This window comes from Ptychodera flava, chromosome 4 (genome assembly GCF_041260155.1).
Source record: "Ptychodera flava strain L36383 chromosome 4, AS_Pfla_20210202, whole genome shotgun sequence".
NCBI lineage: Eukaryota > Metazoa > Hemichordata > Enteropneusta > Ptychoderidae > Ptychodera > Ptychodera flava.
In genome coordinates this window covers 40,412,707-40,434,542 of record NC_091931.1, presented here as the reverse complement: position 1 = coordinate 40,434,542, position 21,836 = coordinate 40,412,707, and the positions used below count along the sequence as shown (strand labels likewise).

Below are 21,836 nucleotides of genomic sequence, written 5' to 3'. Positions count from 1 at the left end.
GTATGCGAGGCCCTATCTAATGGACCCTCGCGGCCAATACACATCTATATCAGACGAAACATCACGGCGCAGTAGGGATTACTCTCATACGGAGTGCTTTAGTTAGCCTCAAAGGTAGTCCGTAAAGAACGTTTTACCTGAGTTTGAACGTTCTGACATTCAGACATTCTTGTTTAACTTGATATTAACATGTTACAGATACTTGACAAAATTGTTTATGCTTCGACGGATGTGTAAGTCTGTGATGAGGTACTGTCACAATAATATGTCCCTAAGCAGAGTGGAGGACCAGTCTGGCCGTGTGAGGGCGCTTAAGGGGCCCAAGCGCAAACATAATTCCGCCGGAGAGCAAAAATTTACCAAAGTGGCCGAATTATAACGTTTTTCTCTTCAAATTCAAATAAATAAATAAACTTAATTTTCAGATTTACCGTATATTCAAGCATATAATTGACCTATTCAACATATAGCAACGTAGCCCGTCAACTATTAGATGGTAAACCTTTTGACATACGTAGACTATAATCCAATCAAAAACGTAAGATCCGTGACATTCTTTCAAGAAGACATTAGGTACAAACGAGCATCAGCTCAATATTTTCCCATAACTAATCGCGACAAAACAATAGCAAAGCATGACATGCTTTAAACTCTTTTACTCGAGCGAACTTGTGATGTTAATGATCCTGAGTGACTGAATGTCAATCCTAATTGCATAAATTTGTTTCTCGTTTTGTTTTGTTTTGTGCCCTGTTTAAACTGTATCCAATATCGGTGGAATCTTTGCGGAGATTGGTTCTCTGTCATACTTAGAGCTTCAGTTAGCTCCAAAGATAATCCGTAAAGGAAGTTGTAACTGATGAGTTTCAATGTTCCGACATTCAGACTTTCTCCTTTAACTTGATATTAAGATGTTAAAGATAACAGTCTTGTATGCTCCAACGACTGTGGAAAATGATATGAGTTGGCTGTGTCACAAAATGTTGTTCCTAAGCAGAGTGGAGGACCTGTTCGTGTGCGGGCGCTTTTGGGGCCCCAAATCAAAAAAATAATTCCGCCGGAGCGCACAAATTTACGAATTTTTAGTTTTTTCTCTTCAAATTCAAATAAATAAACTTGATTTGCTGATTGAGCTTGTATTCAAGCATATAACTGACCATTTCTCAACATAGAGCCACCAAACACGCCCACTCTTGGATTGTAAACCTACTTACGGAGGTAGACTTTAATATAAAAATCGTAAGTGTCAAATTCTTTCAAGAATTAGATCATTTCGTACGAAATAAACGGGCATCGGCTCAATATTTTCCAACAATTAATCGGAAAAAAACAATAGCAAAGCATGGCACGCGTAAAATCCTTTTACTCCATTGAACTTGTAAGGTAAATGACCTTGTGTTAGCCCATATCAACCCAAAGTGCATACAATTGTTTGTTGTTTTGTTTTGTTTTGTGCCCTGTTTGTGTTTCCAATATCGGTAGAACCCCTGTGACGATTGATTGGTTCTCTGTCGTACGGAGTGCTTTAGTTAGCTCCAAAGATAATCCGAAAAGAGAGTTGTATCTGATTATAAGTTTGGATGTTCTCATTTAACTTGATATTAGGATGTTAAAGATACTTTATCAAACAGTTTAATTCTCCTACGGATGTGTAAAAGTGAGTGACGAGCTAGTGTCACAAAATGTTGTTCCTAAGTAGAGTGGAGTATCTGTCCGTGTGCGGGCGCTTTTCGGGCCCCATACTTGCAAAAAAATCCGTCGAAGTGAACAATATACCAAAGTGGCCGAATTTTTGCGTTTTTTCTATTAAAATTCAAAAAAATAAACCAGTTTTGCAGCTTGAGCATATATTCAATGACTTTTTCTCAACAAACATGAAAAACAAAGAGAGTTACATTCGTTCAGCTAGACATTAGCTACGAAACAAACGAGCATCGGTTCAATATTTTCCCCAAATTAATCGGGACAAAAGAAAGCACCAAAGCATGGTATGCGGAAAAATTTTACTCCATCAGTTGATTTAATCCGTTATCGGTTCATTGATACGTTATCGGTAAATTTGTTGATACGTTTCGGTTAGGAAAAATTACTACGGTATCGGTAAAATGTTGTTACGTTATCGGTTACATTGCAGAAATGTCAGCCGTAAAGAAAAGGTATGCAAGGCTCCCAGGGTTCCAGAGAGCATCAGCTATGGCCTGTTTACGCTTAATACCAGTAAATTCGGGACAAATCAAAACGCGGTGCTAATGACGTGGAAACGAAGTCTGCTTGCAACGTACACAAACGAGGCCTACTATTTACTACCTGGGGCATATCAATAGTCTTTTTTTCACCGTTTCTAAGAATGATACCGTTGGTTAAACCTATGTTATTGTCTGTTAACACGGGAAAGTCCACTCTAGCTGGCGATTTTCGTCTCCAGACAGATTTAACAAGCATTTCGATCAAGCACGACGCACAATCTGCTTGCGATGTTATACTATTTCTCGCCATGAAGTTGGCCAAAGACGGTGGCAATGACAGCGCCACGTCAGACAGGACATCGTGAAGAATGGGCTGTAGAGAAATTTATTTTTCTTCTAATTATTTTGCTAAAACCGAACTATAGAATATTCGTAAAATATAGAATACGCGTAAAGTAACGCGTAAGCGCGTACTACCAGTGTCACTGTACTTGATGATTGGCCCATAGCCCATTCACATCGTTGGGGGCGCCCAGTCCCTCAGAGTCCCATACTTAACACAGTGTGGGATGTCCCTCAAAGTGCCGTATATTGCAGTTTTCGTGTCCCACACTTGGCCCCTCACTTGTCCGTTTTTGATCCCCCGAAATACCTCAAGCTGGAGGGAAACTACTGGATGTGATAAGGTTCACTCTTTCACAATAATTCAGTAAAATTGGAACAAGATGCACTGCAAAAGTGAAACTTACGCACCAAGCTTTCAATCCAACTTGTCACATCTAATTCTTGAACTAAAAGCTTTTCCTTTTTACTTGCAAACTGTTTATTACTCTTCTCACCAGTTTCGCACTCTACATCAACCGAGAAAATTCATGCCCTTACATGCTCCCATTTCATATCGCTGTTCAATCAAGATGATATCGTGTGCAGTATACGACAGGCATAACTGCAGTCACCCGTATCACAGTGAGGTCAAGCAAAGGTTAAAAAGGTGATTCATTGAGCAATAGATCCTGATAGGGTCTATGTTTGAGCCAAGCGAACCAGACAATATACTTTATATCTGATCAACTCGGAGATAAAATTACCTTATCCGAAGGAGATGAATCACCGAATGACTATCGAACCACCAAACAATCACTGATTCTTTTCTAACAGGGTAAAATCTGCACTTCTGTGAAAACTAGGGGTATTCAGTGAAACCAAACATGAGCATTTTGGGAGCGGTTTGAAAGTCTAGCCCCCTCAAGCCTCAATAAGAGCAATCCGACGTTTTATCCATACAGAACTTACAATAATGTTCTATCAGACAACTGAGGCAATACAATTATGTACCCGCCAACACCTTATCGTACTTTAGCACGCCTTGTCACTTTTTTCCATGACAATCTGTCGAAAAGTAAATTGATTCAACAAACCTATAGCACGTTTTGATGTTTTATTCAAGGTCGGTGTGTTTGTGTGAGTCTGTAATCAAAATATAGACGTAACGCACAAGTTTGAAAATGTTCAAACGTGTGTAAAAGTGAGGGTTGTTTTACTTAAAAACTTTAATACTATTTCAGTATAAATGTATACGTGGTAGAACTGTGAAAACATAAAGTCAAGGGTAAGAATGACGGTAATAAGAACTTTTGAGTAAACGATGCATGTTTTCATTTAAATTATCAACTTCCGTATATTTGGATAGGAAACTAATGTGACAGGGTACATGAATAGAGGCCAATTTAAGACACTCTCCCTGTCTGCCATAAAGAGGGGCGTATCCGAATGGTTATTAGGGTGCATCGCTTCCTGAAATCAAATGACTATTGACCTTCTATGGTCGTTATTGAAATCACCAACTTCTGTAACACGAGTATAGTTAATAATTTCGTTCAGTGTAACTCTGTGAAAACAGGATTTTACACTTCATATTGTTTCTTCAATGACCCTAGATTTGGTAACACGAGGCAACCTAGCCCATGGACGTCACATTTGCAGAGAAGGCCCAGGCAGGTACATCATCAAAGTTCAGAAGCCACCATCCATATGTGTTCGCACCAATGTTTAACACCACAACGCATATTAAATTCATCACAACTCCTGTTTTTATCTACATTGATAGGGGAAACAAAATGTTATAAAAAATTTCATTTCATGTGCCATCATTCATATTGAGGAAAAATCGATCTATGTATGCAATGATGCGTTTTCCATAACCGCATTTATTCAAAACCTTTAATTATACAATTCATCTTATTTTCACTGTGTGGGGAAGTAATTATCCACATGCTACTTACTCATAGAATATCATAGGGGTTTACATTAATCAAACGGTAAGCTGGTATGCGCCTCAAAGATGAAATATTTAGCTCGAACTCTTCTGAACGAAACTTTATACATAAGATTGAAAATCAGGGCCGTCTTGCAAACTTCGGTACCAGGGAGTCAAACTACCATAAAATTACCGAAATCCGAAATTCAGAATTGTCGCCAACCCAGAATCAAGTCTAGGGAAAATGTAAATTTTCGGTATTTTCGGTACTTACAAAATAATAAGTAAATTTAGTGAAGATTTTATTTACTCAAATTGCTTAAAAAATGAACATACACATGTGGTAGATCAGAAAACTACTGTAAAATTTTTTTGTGTCCGAATATCTTTCACCGAGACGCGTTCTGACTTTAAACCCTTCCTTGGGTTAAATGTTTTACTCTGAGTCTTTTCGTACTATGGTCGATCGCTTCATTCATTTTTTCCTAAAGGGCACGGAAATACACTTAAATGTTTAAACCACGCATTTATATGCCACAAGAAGCGAAAGGGGCACATGTTGTACTCACAGGCATTTGTATTTTAATGTTGAATTAGATACCTACCATTTGAAAGGTTGTGACAGATCCATTTGATATGACGAGAGCATTAACAGATGCTCCAGCCGGCAAGCAGAAAGCTAGGTTGAGCGACAGTGTTAATGATAATACAAAGTAATGCGGATGGATATCTTGTTCCAATGCCTGTGTTGGTAGAAGTTGATCATTCGTCACATTATTGTTGTATGTACAGTACTAACAGGAAAGGAAACGCTAAGTTTCATGTTAGCTGTTAGTATAAATATTTCCAATTCCTCATGATCTCAATAACTGAACAACATAATATCGCTGATTTTAAGGTAGAACGCGCCTCGGGGACAGATAGTCGGACTCTCAAATTTATCTCAAATAGAGTCAACACTAGACTCTCCACAGTCGCTGTGCCTTGTTTTATGCGCGCCCACGATGGGCCTGCATTCGAAGGCTACGCTGTGCAGCTGTGAGCACGCGCTGCCAGACACAGCGACTGTCCGTTCTTGCAAGGGTATGAATATTCATAAGGGTAGTGACCTCAAAAGAAACACCTATTTAACTGAGCGGAAAGAATATTACACTATTAGCCAGTAGACCTATATATGCGGTATGTTATTATTTTTCATTTTTGATTTTATTTGGCTATGGTACTTGTCATTTTTTGTTTGATTAACGGATGTGAGTAGTTCTGTAAAGTACCCGGATCAGGCAGAAATCCGACCGGTCGCTTGCAAGAACGTCCAGACCCTGGGATTCGCGTCGCGTCTCTGAAGGGCGCACGCGTGTTCCAACAGGGAAGAACGCGAATCGCAGGGTCTCTGCCAGACTAAGTTAACACAGGAATGTCGGCCATTTTGAATTTCAAATATTCCAAAATGTTAGGTTATTTGTTTCGCTAGTTCCAAACTTTGCACTATGACCCCCGATCTTTGTTGTTAATTTTGGTAAGAATATGGCTGCAAGTTTCATTCAGGAAAGTATGAACAAAAGTTTAAGCTCTCGAGGCGCATACTACCTTAAGTCACAAATCTTATTATGAAGCAAAAAGACATATGCCAAAGTTTTCACCAAGGAAAGTTAAAATAGTGGTCTCCAAAACACTGAAGGTAGAACGTGCCACAGGGACAAATATTTGGCTTTCAATTTTTTTTTGCAATACTGCTCTTAAATAATTATTTGATGATCTCCGACAAAACAAAGTTGTCACGGTATTACTTTTTTTTTTATCTTCCCACGCTGGGATGGTGGCCATTTTGAGTTTTAAGTGTCGGTAAACGTACACGTAAGGCAATGTGTTTTCTAGTACCAAAATTTGAAAGATGAATCACGATTTTAATTCTTGATTCGGTAAGAGAATGATTGCAAGTTTCCTCGAAGAAAGTTGAAGTAAAAGTTTCAGTCTTTCGGTTTCGAGGCGCTAAGTACCTGAATGTAGTGTTGCCTCGAAAGAAAAAAGATTAAACTTTTCCCTAAACTTCCCTAAATGAAACTGTAAGCCATTCTCAGAGCTCACAGTTCAAAGTTTGGTACTAGAGAAACAAATTACTAACACGTATCGATATTAGAAAATCAAAATGACCGCTATCCCCGTCTTAACTATATGTGCAAAAATAAAATTTCAGATTTTCGAAAAGGTAAACAGGTGAAATTTTTTTCATACTCGAAAAACTTTAAAATGAGCCCCCGCAAGTCATAGATCAGAAAGGATTGAAAAAAGTTTGAAAGTTCGAATATATGTCCTCGTGGAGATACGTTCAAATGATGTGCGATCAACAATGCATCTTCTGGAAGAAATAAATGTTGTTGTGTATACTTTTAAAGAAATCAACAACGCAATTGAGAATACGCTACGGTTAATGACATCTACCTTATCATCCGACTTATTTCGGCGAATTGCCTTCAAAGTACAGGGAAAGAGCATACTTACTGCCCTGGCAAGCACTGGCATGGTAACAGCCAAGATCACTGAGGCGCTCATGAATTCCGTCAGAGCTATACCAAGCACAGTCACAACAAGCAAAACCGTCCAGTAGGGAAGAGAGGTCATGAACTCAAACTGATCTCCAATGATGTCTGCAAGTCCACTTACCTTAAGATAAATTTTATAGACGTGTTTCGTGAAATTTGAATGTAAGAACCCATCCCTGACACAACACACCCCGCCCTTGTCAGCTGCCTTGTACAGCAAAAGATACTACAACATAAATACTATATTTCTAAGACCTTTTAAAACATGTCACGCGATATAATTGACTGTATGTAAACTTCACGAAAGTTTAACACTTTCAAAACACATTAAATATAGATAGAAAGAGGCTACGATATTAAATTTGAACGGTGTAAGTAATCTTAAACTTATTCGTAACTGTTAGATAGATGAAACATTCATACAATAATGCACATGATGATTCGATCCATCATCATGCCTACCTCAACATAAAAAAAAACAAAAACAAAAAGTTATCCCAATCTCACCTTAGTGGCTTCAACTGAAGATAAATTCCACCGACATAGATGAGTAAGCCCCAGGGAATCATTGCTTCAGCGGATTTCCATTCCAACAAACCTGTGTATGGCTTTTCGTCTATGAAGCAAATATTACGTGGACTGTAAACGTATGCATACATAATAAGATTACATACCTCATTTAGTTCTACGTCAAGATGATATGTCCTTGTTTCATGTTGTATCAAGAACAATTTTTTCAATTCATTTAACAATAAATATACAGAGAGAATTCATCGTAAAACATCGTGTTATGAAAACAGTTGTTGAGTTGTTTACCGACACTTAAACTCAAAATGGCCACTATCCCATTTGACTTGTTTCCATTTCTCATGTGCTCATGCTTACACGACTTACTTGAACAGGGAGAGGGAGAGCCTCTTACCTAGAATGTCGATCTTCGGTTTCTTGCTTGGCAGAATAAAGCATATCAACGCAACTCCCGTAGTGATTGTGCTTGATAGCACGTACCTTCACAAATCAAATGAAAACAAAAAGGGTACAATGTGTCTTATTAGGGTTACTTTATGGTGTCGGAGGGGAGGGGAGGGATGGATGTTAGCGTAACCCTAGTTTTTAGATAACAAATTTCAGACCATGTTCTAATGTCAAAACTAAACTGATATTCCTGACGGTTATCAGCGACCTATTGTGTATCACTTTAACAAGGAAGAAAGTATGCAAAGTAATGTTCTCGGCTGTATGTTATAGAAATAACGGACGACGCGCTGACCATTAACGTTTATTTATGGGCAAGGGCGAGAGGAAAGCCAAAAATTAAAGGGCGAGGCTTGCCGAGCCCGTTAATTTGGGTTTCCTCTCTCTGTTATTTCAATTATATTATCAACGAACCCCGAAAAAACGTCAAAATTTACGAAAATTTCCCGTGCGAACGACAACGGGCCCTAGAACCTGTCAGTGAGTAGTGCGCGCGCTGCCAAAATTTTGCAAATCCGGAGATTTTTTGAAAAAAAAGCGTCTATACTTGGTCGAGAAATGTTCCATTTTATTGTATGGTTAATTACGAATTTTGTACAAATCGCAATTTTCGTTTTAGCTGTAATGTTTCTATGTTTACGATATTATTCACATTCAGGGGCATGAAAACAAACCATTACTGTGTATTTGTGGGCAGTCACGTGGTTCAGCTCGACCAATCAAAACGCGTTGGACAGGGCATGGTAATATAAAAATCATTATAATTCTATTTGCCTTTAAGTTTACCAGTTTTCTCCTCATGTTATAATCCGTCTTTTAAAGAAAATATGGCTCAGCTCTTTTACTCACCCTTCTGGGAACAAATCATTCCAGCCGGGCATAAAGTTCGGTTCTTCAAAAAACCAGACAAGCATTAAGAAAAGGAACACGACAATAAGTGTGTTTTCTGCCCAGCTGGAATACAGAAACCAACATCATTATCAGCACCACCATAGTCATTACCATCATTGTCATCGTCGTATATCGAAACCATCATCATCATCATCATCATGATCATCATCATCAACATCGTTGTCGTCGTTGTCATCGGTGCCGCCGGTGGCGCCGATGGCATCGTCGTCGTACATAAAAGTCATCATCATCATCATCATCATCATCATCATCATCATCATCATCATCGTCGTCGTCGTCACCACCATAATCACCACCACCACCACCACCACCACCACCACCACCATCACCATCACCATCATCATCATCATTCTCATCGTCTTCGTGGTCGTTGTCGTCGTCGTCATCGTCGTCGTCGTCTTCATTGTTGTCATCGGTAAAGCCGGTGTCATCGTCTTTGTACATAGAAGTCAGTGTCATCATCTACATCACCATCATCATCATAGTCGTCGTCGTATATAGAAATCGGTGTCGTTGCCATCATGATTATCGTCATCGTCGTCATCGTGGCGTCGTCGTCATTATAATTAATTAGCATGTCATCATACTGACTTGTCTGTATAAGCCGAAACAATTCCATCCATACTTACGTCATTGGCCCCAAATCTGAATATTCTTTCCTGAGGAGTCTAACAATACGAGCCTCCTCATTGTTTTCGTTTCTTTGGCAACAGCGACCGGGTTTAGATGTGCGTTTTTGGAAGCAGTTCACTATACACATCCTGCCATTTCAATCGAAATCATGCATTATGGATTTGAAAATGGAGCTGAAGTTGATTAAAGTTGTCAGAAACAACTGTAAAACGTTTTGCCTTTACGTTGCCGATAAAATGTAACTTATATACCGCACCACCAGGCTATTGTGGATGAATGGTATAGTTATCCATGTCGAAACACCACTTTTTCGGTATCGTGTCTTTTCAGCCTCTGAAGACCGGAGAAATAAATGTAATAAAGTGTTCATCACAGATAAAATACCGTCGGCTCTTTATAGGAATTATACTGCAGGCGATTACAAACTCTAGCGAACTGACTAAATATCCAATGGGATTCCGCACATAGTTTTTGCAGTCTAACAGCATCACGCCAGAACACAGGCAAAATTAAAATAAACACAAACACCATATCTTTATAGGTAGTTCAGAGACGTGGGGTACATGTATTGGGTTGATTAACTAATAAAACGAAACGCAAAATTTGGAAATGCTACTTCAATACTATTGGATGTTCGTAATGATGATGGAGGTAAACAAATTGTTATTGATTATGTTATTATTGTGTTTTTTATTGTTTTCATTATTGTTATTATTATTTTTATCGTTTTTGTTTTTGTTTGTTGTAATTATGATAGTGGTTGTTGTTGGTTGACATATTGCTCAAAGAAGAAGTTTGTCTCATTTTACAAGCGAACGTCCACAATGATAAAAATTTATAGTAACATTATTTAAGTTAAAAAGCACCTACTTCAGATCAAGGTAGAACAGTGAAAGCCAGGCCCATCCTAGTAACAACGATGCCAGCTGTATAGGTGCTGCAAACAACATCCAATTTCCAAAGCTTATCTTTGCTTCCGAGTTGTAGTAGCTGTAGAAAAAACGCAACAGACTCACGTGTAAACATGTACTAGCAGAGCTCTTAATATGCATTTCTAACAAATGTACAAAGTGAAGCCTCTTACTAGTTTTTCATGAGAACTAATAATCATTAAATGCTCTCTTCTGTACAAAAGTGTTGCATTGATTTTGTTTTAATTTGAAATATATGGTCAGAGAAGTGGATCCGACAAAGAGACTGGCCGTCCATTTTGACAATACGTGTAAAATGTAAGCTGGTAAAGGAGATCACAGGAGTAATTGTGTCGGAAAGTGAAATGCTTTTATGTCTCTTCCAGTGCCTTCCAGGTTGCATCAATGTTGTTAAAAATGTTATGTTATATTGGGCGGGTGGAATGCTTATGTGTTTACGACGATCTCAAACAGCACGACTTGCCATTCTTAACATTGTGATACTCACATCTCCAGATTAGCGTTCATTATAAGCTGCATAGGATTGCCTACCAGCGAAGCAGCACCCCCCATGGTGGCTGAATAGACTAGCCCAAGGTTGAAACATGTCGTGAGGTCTTGACGGATATTCTTTTGGTTTTCTTCGTGCGCCTTTTCTATCTTCGTGAGAATCTCCATACTCTGGTTGGGTATGCCTTCAACCTCTACATTGCCTCTAAAATGCGAAGCATGTACACTGTCTCACATTATTCCTTCAGTGAGGCCAAATGCATATTTGAAAGCTGTCTGATAAAATACTAGAATAAGTAAAATTAAAATACCATTGCCTAAAATGATAAAAAACTACCTTTCTTCTTCTTGGTCGCTTGAATCCACAATCACAGCTTCCAACGGGAATGTGATTCCGCAGTGCTTCTTCTCTTCATCAGACTCCTTTTGTATCAAAACACCAACATCAAACTTTTGTGAGCAGTGGCATTAGCAGATAAGGCACAGACTCTGAACAATTTATCACTTTCTGTTTCATGCCTCTCTGTATATACATGTAATGAAGCACAAAAGGTATACCAGTTTTACGATACACATTAAAACAAATCAATGTTATGCTTTCAAAGGAATTGCTCCACTTTTTGAAAAAAGATGACCGTTGAAAGTATCCATTGTGCGCAAATCTCATCTGAAAACGAAACCGGCTTGATGCGATAAACCTCCACTTTCACGAACACAGTTGTACCTTTTCATCCTCTGACACTTCAGTACATGAAGTAGACAGTTGGTCCACCAGAGCCACGACGATTGGAACAATCATCGATACCACGGCAAGGTTCACAATCCACATCGACAGGAATCCAGTCACAATCATCAGAGCAAGCAATAACCTAAATCATAGTTTGTTAGAAGCAACATAAACGCAAAGAAGGCGGCTATTATGACGCTGCGATGGGCATTTACGCATGCGCTGCTTTCCCGGTACCTTGTGCAATCATTCCTGTGAAAATTCCGTCAAATAATTATCGACGCAACAAAAGAAGACGCAGGACTCACAAGACAATGTAGTGCGCAAGGATGATGCATGAATGAACAGTTCCTACAAATGGATCAACAACTTACTAGGTCAAGTTAATTGTTATGTAAACATTTTATTGAATGATATGACATCAGAAAATATATAAAACCAGGCACAACGGTCAAGAGAAAGAGAGACAAAAATAACTAGGTAACTCGGTTTGGCAGAAAGAAGTACTTGACCATCTCTGAACGATATGTGTAGTATGCATGAATGTCACTTCGAATTAATGTCGTTATGCAGACCCTTTTTTAGTCTCAAAATTTAATTCTTAATCTATCGCTCTAAATCGGAGACCACAGTCAGATATTGATCCACCAGTTCAATGAAAACTTTTCCCTTTTCACATGCTTCAGATGTCGCACTCTGTAGAATGCCTACCCCATAATTACGTTTTTCTTCAAATGTATATCTCTGAGAAGGACATTTGTCTTCTCTTGTAAGCATAGCATAACCGTTCAGTGTATATTTACTGGTTTTAGAGGTAAAATTATCTTGATGGTTTTTCACTCGCTGGTACACGAGGACAATATATCAAAATGCAATGGGTGGTCCGTGTTTTTTTATAGTAGTAGCGAATAACATGTTCGAGGTGACTATGAACGCATGTTTGCTGATGCTCGCAATGATAGGATCAAACATTAATTGTAAACCATGTTAGTGGACTTGATCTCTAAATCTGGATCAATTTGTAACATGATATTAACATAAGATTCATAAGATGAAGCCGCATTGGAAGCGGACCTCAGTTTGCACATTTTCATGAGACTGGACACGATTTACAGCAGGGGAGGGTCGGTATGTTTAAAGAATTTGGGTCAGTCTTTAGGCATACCGACCATCATCCCTCGCTGCTTACAAAAAAGTATTCGCCTTAAGTTTCATTTAAATTCTTCATGACAACGTCAATGCCAACAGCACAGAAGTATGTCTGGTGTGTGAAATTCTGGGACAAACCATTCAAGATATTATGGTCAATTCTGTCAAAAAGCAAGCTGTTACTCCTGTGTGACGAAAAACGCAATCCATGTCAAACAGAGAAGCTATTCAATAATCAATCCAAATACATTAAGGTCGAGCATATTAAACTGGCGTTCTGAATTGGTCTCAAAGTGCCGACAACAAAATAAATTATATATGTCAAATTTCCATCAAACTAATCACCTCAAATTGTTTGACCGAACATGACACTTAAATGTAAACACATTTCAAACAATAAAGTCTACCTACCTATCTATCTATCTATCTATCTATCTATCTATCTATCTATCTATCTATCTATCTATCTATCTATCTATCTCTTATACACACACACACACACACACACACACACACACACACACACACACACATATATATATATATATATATATATATATATATATATATATATATATATACAAACTAATTACTTCAAGTACAAAGTATTAATATCTGCAACTTAAGTTTTATGCATCCTGCAATCTTCAGACAGAACTAAAAGTAGTCAAAGCTCTACACTCTCATTTATATGCTTTGTATGTATCATTATCTTTCTGGAACGACAATAATAAGAAATCGCACTGTAAAAAAGAGGCTTCACAAATCACGCATCTCGTCTTGTATATGCTTTATGTTTTAGTGTCTGTGATATAACTGAGGTTACGTTGGTATTGACGGTTATGTGGTAGCGTGTCGGGGCCGGCAAGGCTGGTATTCCAATGATGAAGGGATGTAAAGACGACTGGAAACAGCGAGTACAATATAATCTAAGATGCTACTGTATTACACTAAGCTCTAAGCTACGTACATAGAGTGATGGTAAGCTGGAGACTGACTTGAGTACACGTGGGCCAAGAGGATATACATGCCCTCATGAATAGTAATGACAGCTAATGAATAACAATCACTTGACACTACGTCACATTCCTCCCTCCTTATTTTGATGGAGACAGGGAGTCTACATCACTAGTACGGCAAAATAATTCAGAAAATCAGCAAAAATCAAAATGAAATAATACAATGCTAATACTACAGAATCTAAAGGAAAGTACATGACAAAAAAAAAACCTACTGACTAAGTCGGGTACAGTAACCTGGGCAAACACCATTACTATAAGGGTTGAAAATTCAACACGCATTTTCCAAACAGTGTATATCAGGTCACTACAGCCCTTTCACTACATCATTCATGCACCTTCACACACTACTGTACATCCGAGCTCCACATTCGCGACAATGCGTCTGCATTTGTATTTTCGCTGCCCTTCTTGTACTCAATCTTAAATTGATGCTCTTGCAGTATTAAACTCCATCGCAACAACCTACGATTTTTACTACACATTTTGTCTAACCAAACCAACGGATTGTGATCTGTTTGAACTGTAAACTCTCTCCCGTACAAGTAAGGATTCAAAGCTTCCACAGCCCAAACAATGGCTAAACACTCTCTTTCTATAGTTGGGTAATTTCTCTCCCTGGGAAGGAGTTTTCGGCTAATATACTGAACCGGATGTTCCTCTCCCTTGTCATCATATTGACACAAAACCGCACCAATACCATGGTCAGACGCGTCTGTCTGCACCACAAATGGCTTATTATATTCTGGAACCGTCAGAACTGGTGATGATGCGAAAGCATCAACACAGCTTCTGGAAAGCATCAACACAGCTCTGAGTCCATTGAACATTGGCTGGGCTATTTTAACATGTCAGCTCAGTCAATGGGGTCGCAATGTCAGAGAAATTTGGGATAAACTTCCTGTAGTATCCTGCTAATCCTAAAAATGATCTGACGTCACGCTTCGTCACTGGTGTTGGGTAATTGACAACAGCATTAACCTTATCTGCCATAGGTTTTATTTTTCCACTTCCAGCACCGTAACCAATGAAAGAAACCTCACTGCCACCAAGATAGCACTTAGTTGGTCTAGCAGTTAGTTTACAACTATGCAACCTCTCAAATATGCTACGCAGGTGTTTAACATGATCTTCCCATGAATGATCATGTGGACCCAAGTCATCCATATATGCTTTTTCTCTGGGCTGATTAAATGTCTTATCCATTAACCTCTGAAAAGTTGCTGGCGCATTTTTCATCCCAAATGGCATAACAGTAAACTCATATAGTCCAAAAGGAGTGATAAAGGCGGACTTCTCCCGAGCACGTTTGCTCAAGGGAATTTGCCAATATCCCTTTGTGAGATCGATCGTCGATATATAATTCGATCCGCCGATTTCCTCAATCAATTCATCTGGTCTAGGCATCGGATATGCGTCAGATACCGTGACCTTATTCAGACCTCTATAGTCAACGCAGAATCGAATTCCGCCCTGTTTCTTCTTGACTAAAACGAGAGGCGAGGCATAGGGACTCTTTGATTCAGTGATAATTCCAGCTTTCAGCATTTTCTGCAGTTCCTCTTTAACTGTCTGTTTAGCCGCCTGCGGTAGACGATATGGTTTCTGACAAATTGGCGTTTCGTCAGTAGTTATCGTGTTCTACCTGATCAGTACAACCGGGCATGTCAGTTAAAACATCACTGTACTCTTGCAGTAAGCGTAACAGTTCCGCACGCTGATCCGCAGTTACCGAATCCGCAATTACTACATCTCTCCAAGTCTCTGTGCTCTGATCCTCCGGTGTGTAGTACATAGAGTTTTCTATGTCCTTGTTGCACACAGCATCAACAGTGTCAACAAAATACACCGGTTTATTTCTCTCTTTCCATGCTCTCAGCATGTTGATATGATAAACTCGCTTCGGTTTTTTATGGCCACCTCGCTCAATTTCATAATCAACGTTTGAGATTTTCCTCACCACCGTGAATGGTCCTTGCGACTGACCACTCAACTTATGCGTGGAAGAAGGTAAGAGTACAAGTACTTTATCACCATTCTTAAAAGAACGTTTCCTTGCTCCCCTATCATACCACCTTTTTTGTCATGCCTGGGCTTTTTCCATGTTTTTTTGACAATTTTTCTCATGTCGGCAAGCCTTTCTCGCATCGTTATTACGTATTGCGCAAAGTTTTCCTCCTGTGAACTTTTCTCAGTCCACTGATCCTTGATCACAGCGAGTGGTCCTCTTATACTTCGACCATACATTAGCTCGAAAGGTGAGAAACCGGTACTCGCTTGCGGTACTTCTCTATACGCAAAAAGAAGGTACGGCAAATATCGGTCCCACTCCTTTGGGTCTTCCGCTACGAAACGTTGTAACATGGCCTTGAGCGTTCCGTTAAAATGTTCCGTTAAAACGTTCCGTTAATCCATTGCATTGTGCGTGATATGGGGACGTTCGAATTTTTGAGATCTTCAACTTCGCACACATATCAGTCATAAGGCGTGACATGAAGTTTGTACCCTGATCTGTCAAAATTTCACCAGGTAGTCCCATCCGACTAAAAACTTCGATCAACGCTGTCGCAACAGTCTCGGTTTCCTGGTCTGGCATAGCCAAAGCCTCTGGATACCGAGTTGCATAATCCACGATGACTAAAATAAACTTATTTCCGCGTTGAGTTCTTTTCAAGGGACCCACAATATCCATTGCAATCAACTCAAACGGTATATTTATAATAGGCATCGAAATAAGAGGCGCTTTCTCAGACGCTCTCCGTCTTGCAGATTTTTGACATGGACTACAAGTCCTGCAGTATTCTGCAACATCCTTAAAAATACCGGGCCAATAATAGTATTGTAGCAACCTTTGTTTAGTCTTTTCAATGCCAAGGTGTCCTGACAGAGGTATGTCATGTGACACTCTTAGCAATGCATTGCGACATTCCGCCGGTACTACAATTTGTCTTACTTCACGCACCTTATGTGAAGAAATCCACTTACGATACAATAATTTCTCATGCCAGAAAAATCCAGTTTGATTTTCCGATGATTGATTTGCATCTGCATGCTCTCGCACCTTTGCAAGAGTAGGATCGGCCGATTGAAGTTCTCTTAACTTATCCCGATCTAATCTTAATATTTCAGCATATTCCTGCTGACATTTTAATCCAATGGAAATATTCTTGGACACTTTCGAAGTGACGTCATCACTTTCCTCGTCATCACTGATGTCACTCAGATCTGATGAAGTCTCATCAAACGACTCGTCAAGGGCTGATGCATCATGGGAGGTATCATTACACTCACTCTCACTGTTTACATCATCCGCTTTCCAATCGTTTAAATTGTCCTCATCAAACAATCTAGAGATACCCAGTGAATCATCGTGTTCGTCACGTGACCTAATTACCTCTTTGATTTCATTGACCTCGTCAATGTGTTTTGAAGCACTATTACTTTCATCAGATGATTCTACTTCCTCATCGAAGTCATCATCACTTTCTTCTGCTTCACTGAGAGTCGGCAATTCCTCAACAGGTATTGCTCTCACGCCAGACGCCAATTCATTTTGCTTAACTATAGCCTCGCGCTCGTCTTGCGCTTTCTTTTGACGTCTTGTGACCACTAACGCACGGCGATCCTGCAAGGCAAGCGCGTCCTCACCTAGCAGAACGTCCTTAGGTATACCTTTCCATACCCCCATACGTAAAGGTCCAGTGAAAATTTCACTTTCAATGTGGGCTTTGACAACAGGCGCCTTGTGCACTGTTTCGTCTGCAAAACTAATATTGCAAGTCTCTCCAGGCAAATAGTTAGATTGTTGTACGACCTCTGGCTTTACCAAGGTTTGACAACAACCCGTGTCCCTCTGAATACTCACTGGTTTACCGTCTAAACAACCAACGTAAGTATTTCTCCCAAGTAGATAGTCATTACCAAATTCAGCCCAAATATCATAGCTAAGCTCTAAGTCACAGTCACGTCACAGTGCTATATATTGCATTTTGGCTGTTGGTCCCAAAACAACCAATCGTCGCATACAAAGGAGATCCAAACATCAGCGATACACTGATAAAGGCCAAATTCCAAAATCATTAGAAGAAGACGACAAAAGAAATAACACAAAACGATCCAAACATAAGTATTCTAGCTTCCCTGCTAGAAGAACAAGAGATCAATGACATAGATACAATAACAAAAATAAGAAAGAAGTTACATATCCGTAAGCGACTGAGGAAGAAACCGAACTTTGTTTCGAAATGTGGGGTCGAAGGGTTAAGGTTGTCTACGACGCGCTCAACAACGCCCATGTCTCGCCATGGTTTATTTTAAATTAACAACCCAGTTCTAAACTTTCGCACTAACAGCAAAAACACAATATAGACACAAAACACATAAAAGACAAAAAAGGTGATTTGTGAAACCACTTCCCCATAACTTTCCTTTTATTACAGTATAGCCTAGAAATAGAATAGTAAGTCCTAACGATATACATGAGAGGCTAGAGCTATGAACACTTTTAGTTCCTTCCGAAGATTGTAAGATGCATGAAATTTAAGTAACAGATTACTATTTCTTTGCATTTTCAGTAATTTGTGATAATGATAATTTATTTCATTTATTATACAATCAAATATCTGTTATATCATTCATTATATGTAGCAGATATCATCAACTTTCGCACAGTACTGTCAGAGTTAAATCACTAATTATGAAACTTTATTTATTATGCAAATGAGCTGTTTATTAAAATGACACTGCTCAATACTTCATGGGACAATTAGATATCTATCAGATCAACATATGTAGCACGGTTAATTAAATTTAATGCTGTAATTTTTGACTAATATCATTAATAACAAAATTCATTAAGTATGCAAATGAACCCTTAATTAACTTGACAATGCTAAATGTTTCAAAACACAATTAGATATCTATCAGATGAATATCTGTAGCAGGTTTCGCCAAATTTGGTGCCATAATTTCAGAGTTATATACCTAATCACAAAGTTCATTAAATTTGTAAATGAACCCTTAATTAACTTCACACTACCAAATGCTTTACAACACAGTCAGATATCTCTCGGATCAGTATCTGCAGCAGATTTCATCGAATTTGGTGCATTTATTTCGAAGTTATATGACTAATTATAAAACTTCATAAAATATGCAAATGAGCTATTTATTAACTTGACACTTCCTAATGCTTTTCAGTACAATTAGATATTTATCAGGTGAATATCTATGCCAAGTTTCACCGAATCGGGTTGCGTAATTTCAGAGTTATATACCTAATTACAAAGTTCATTAAATTTGCAATATACCCTTAATTAACTTAACACTACTAAATGCTTTACAACACAGTCAGATATCTGTCGGATCAATATCTGCAGCAGATTTCATAAAATTTGGTGCAGTTATTTCGGAGTTATAACTAATTACAAAACTTCATAAAATATGCAAATGAGCTATTTATTAACTTGACACTGCCCAATGCTTCTAAGTACAAAGTAGATATATATCAGATCAAAATTTGTTGCGTACATCATCAAATTTGGTGCAGGCATGTCAGAGTTATATCCCGAAATACAAAGTCCATTAAATATGCAAATGAGCAGATAATTGAAATGACACTCACAGTATCGTTACAATGTTCCGAGTTTGTCATCTGTGAAAAGTTTTATGACATTTGGTGCAGTATTTCTTGATATGTCGACACTGTCATTACTGTCTCCATAGGCAAACCATTATATGAAAAAATGACATCGCAGAACTTCATTAATATGCAAGCCACACTAACCAAAATCTAATCAGTTCTTGCAAGTAGCATATGGTACCTGTCTACTAAATCTGACTTGAATCTGTTCAGGCGTTTTTGAGTTATCGTGTAAACAGACAGACAGACAGACACACACCTCACACACACAGACAGACAGACAGACAGACATCGCTATGACATTAGCTCACGTGTGTGAATACGTGAGCCAAAAAAGCAGACAAATCTCCTATCAGACAAATAATTCAATCTAACAAAGCGTCAGGTATACCTTATCTATAAAGACAATAGGGATGATGTAAAAGAAAAACAAAAAGGTACAAACAACGACCTTAAGTCAATCATTTCAGCTAACCAACCTTATAAAACAATATTTAGAACAACTGGAAAATAATAGAGACCGATCAAACACTGGCCAAAGTCTTTCAAGAAGAACCTATTAAAGCACATGAAAGGAATTGAACATAAAAGACATCCCCGATCAAACAAAAATCAAGACGAGGATACAAATGAACACAAACAGTCTGACCAACAAACCATTCAAATTTCAGACCACAACATAACCATACTAGCATCTTTCTCTGATGAACAATCGCTACCATCATACTAAGATGTGGGAAAACAAAACAATTCAAGCGGCTGATGAAGGAACCGCACCTTGGCTCCGAAATACGGTTAAGACGAATCACTCTAACATATAACCGGTTTTCCCGGGTACCCAGATCACATGACCAGGGTCAAAGCACTATTGATTCAATAGTGTCTCGTCATGTTTCTCCATATCATAAAACCACATATAACACAAAAATACTTCAAGTACAAGATAACATGTTACTTTATTTTCTTGCATTTTGCAGTTCATAGATTGCGCACTTGTAACTGAAGATTCAGTGAATCTTCAGTTACAAGTGAAGTTATTTCTTTGTACTTAAATTACTGTTGTATTTATTAATAAAGCTCTGCTTTTGACATGGAACATTTAAACTTCCCTTGATGACATCTATATGCAGAAAGTACTTGAGTTGCACAGTAAGGATGTATGTTACTTAAGTTTCACGCATCCTGCAATCCTCAGACAGAAACATATTATTGCTTTGTGTTATTATTCATAACATTCTGTCTAAGGCATCGATCACTATAATTTCCCACGATTTGTCTTCCAAAAAACACTTGTATGGAAGCTTACCTTTTTGGATCAGATCCAGCCAGAAGCAATGCCCGCAGTGCAATCCTTCGGTGAAGTCCATAACGCTGTATTGCCGAAGCAATGACCATTATGGCAACAAAGAGAACATGAAATTCGACCATGTAAAATGTACACACGTCCGCCATGGTTAAAACTCCAAACAAGGGATACATAAAAAGTGGAATCAGTCCTGTTACTTGCAACGGAACAGCTTGCGTGGTCCACAAGACAGCCAATATTGCCAGGACGAAGGCACATCTTGAAGCCTTGCATTTTTAGAAAGAAATTTCATGAATAATTAACCTGTCATAGAACCACTATTAGAATTAAAGCATTCATGTACTCAATCAATAATCTTTCAAGTACAATAGCATTCAGATCAGGACGGTGTTGAAATTCAATAACAGCCAATGGACTATATACAGAAGATAATGTTCTTGATCGACCTTGACCTTTGTGTTGACCTCGCTTTGCAACATGTTCAGTAATCATAACTCATAACCGTTCTCATTCTTAAAATTATTGGTATGGACCCACTTTCACGTAACATCTATAAGCTTATACACATACGACTACTGCGCTGTACTCAAACTTCGCAATGACTTCAGTGAAAGGTTTAGAGTTCACATCTTGCCAATACCTGTGATTCGTAGTGAATAATCAGCAACGGAGACAACAGCAAAGGAGTCAAGAGGAGAATTAAAATATTTCGCTTGAAGTACAAATATCTCAAGGCGTCCTTGCAGCTCGTCATACTGACCCACGCCGTAGACGTCGATGCGGTCAACTGAGCTGAGGTGAAACACTGCGGGGATTATTCCTTCACCCGCCTTATCTCAACAGGTCTTGTGTGGCTAACCCTACTATAAAGATAAGGTTTATAAACAGCATAATCAACGACGTTAAGAGAATCAGCCTTGAGTGCATTCGAACTTTGCCAACCCTTGTCAATACGTCGCACGTAATTTGCCAATGCGCAGAATAGCAAGGTAAGTGGGTTGTAAACTGAGTGTGAACCCAAAAGGGCGGGAAAGTGTTGGTGCGGCTAACATGCTGAAGTCCAATATAAT

General features: G+C 38.7%; 1 protein-coding gene across 2 annotated transcripts; it reads right to left on the bottom strand.

Moving 5' to 3' along the window:
* Positions 1-3,725: 3,725 nt before the first annotated feature.
* LOC139131753 (Na(+)/citrate cotransporter-like) lies at positions 3,726-21,575 on the bottom strand. Of its 2 annotated transcripts, XM_070697975.1 has the most exons (13): positions 21,407-21,574; positions 20,767-21,032; positions 11,649-11,793; positions 11,262-11,347; positions 10,923-11,129; positions 10,374-10,493; positions 9,500-9,631; positions 8,808-8,912; positions 7,906-7,991; positions 7,491-7,599; positions 6,943-7,104; positions 5,049-5,186; positions 3,726-4,281 (listed from the first exon to the last, which is right to left on the bottom strand). In XM_070697975.1, the coding sequence occupies exons 1-11, from the start codon at positions 21,518-21,520 to the stop codon at positions 7,101-7,103; spliced, it is 1,374 nt and encodes a 457-aa protein (XP_070554076.1). In that variant the 5' UTR covers positions 21,521-21,574; the 3' UTR covers positions 3,726-4,281; positions 5,049-5,186; positions 6,943-7,100. The 2 variants fall into 2 exon arrangements, with proteins under 2 accessions (XP_070554076.1, XP_070554077.1); XM_070697976.1 differs by lacking the exons at positions 3,726-4,281; positions 5,049-5,186; positions 8,808-8,912; positions 9,500-9,631 and having other exon boundaries at positions 7,012-7,104; positions 21,407-21,575.
* Between the last annotated feature and the right edge of the window lie 261 nt (positions 21,576-21,836).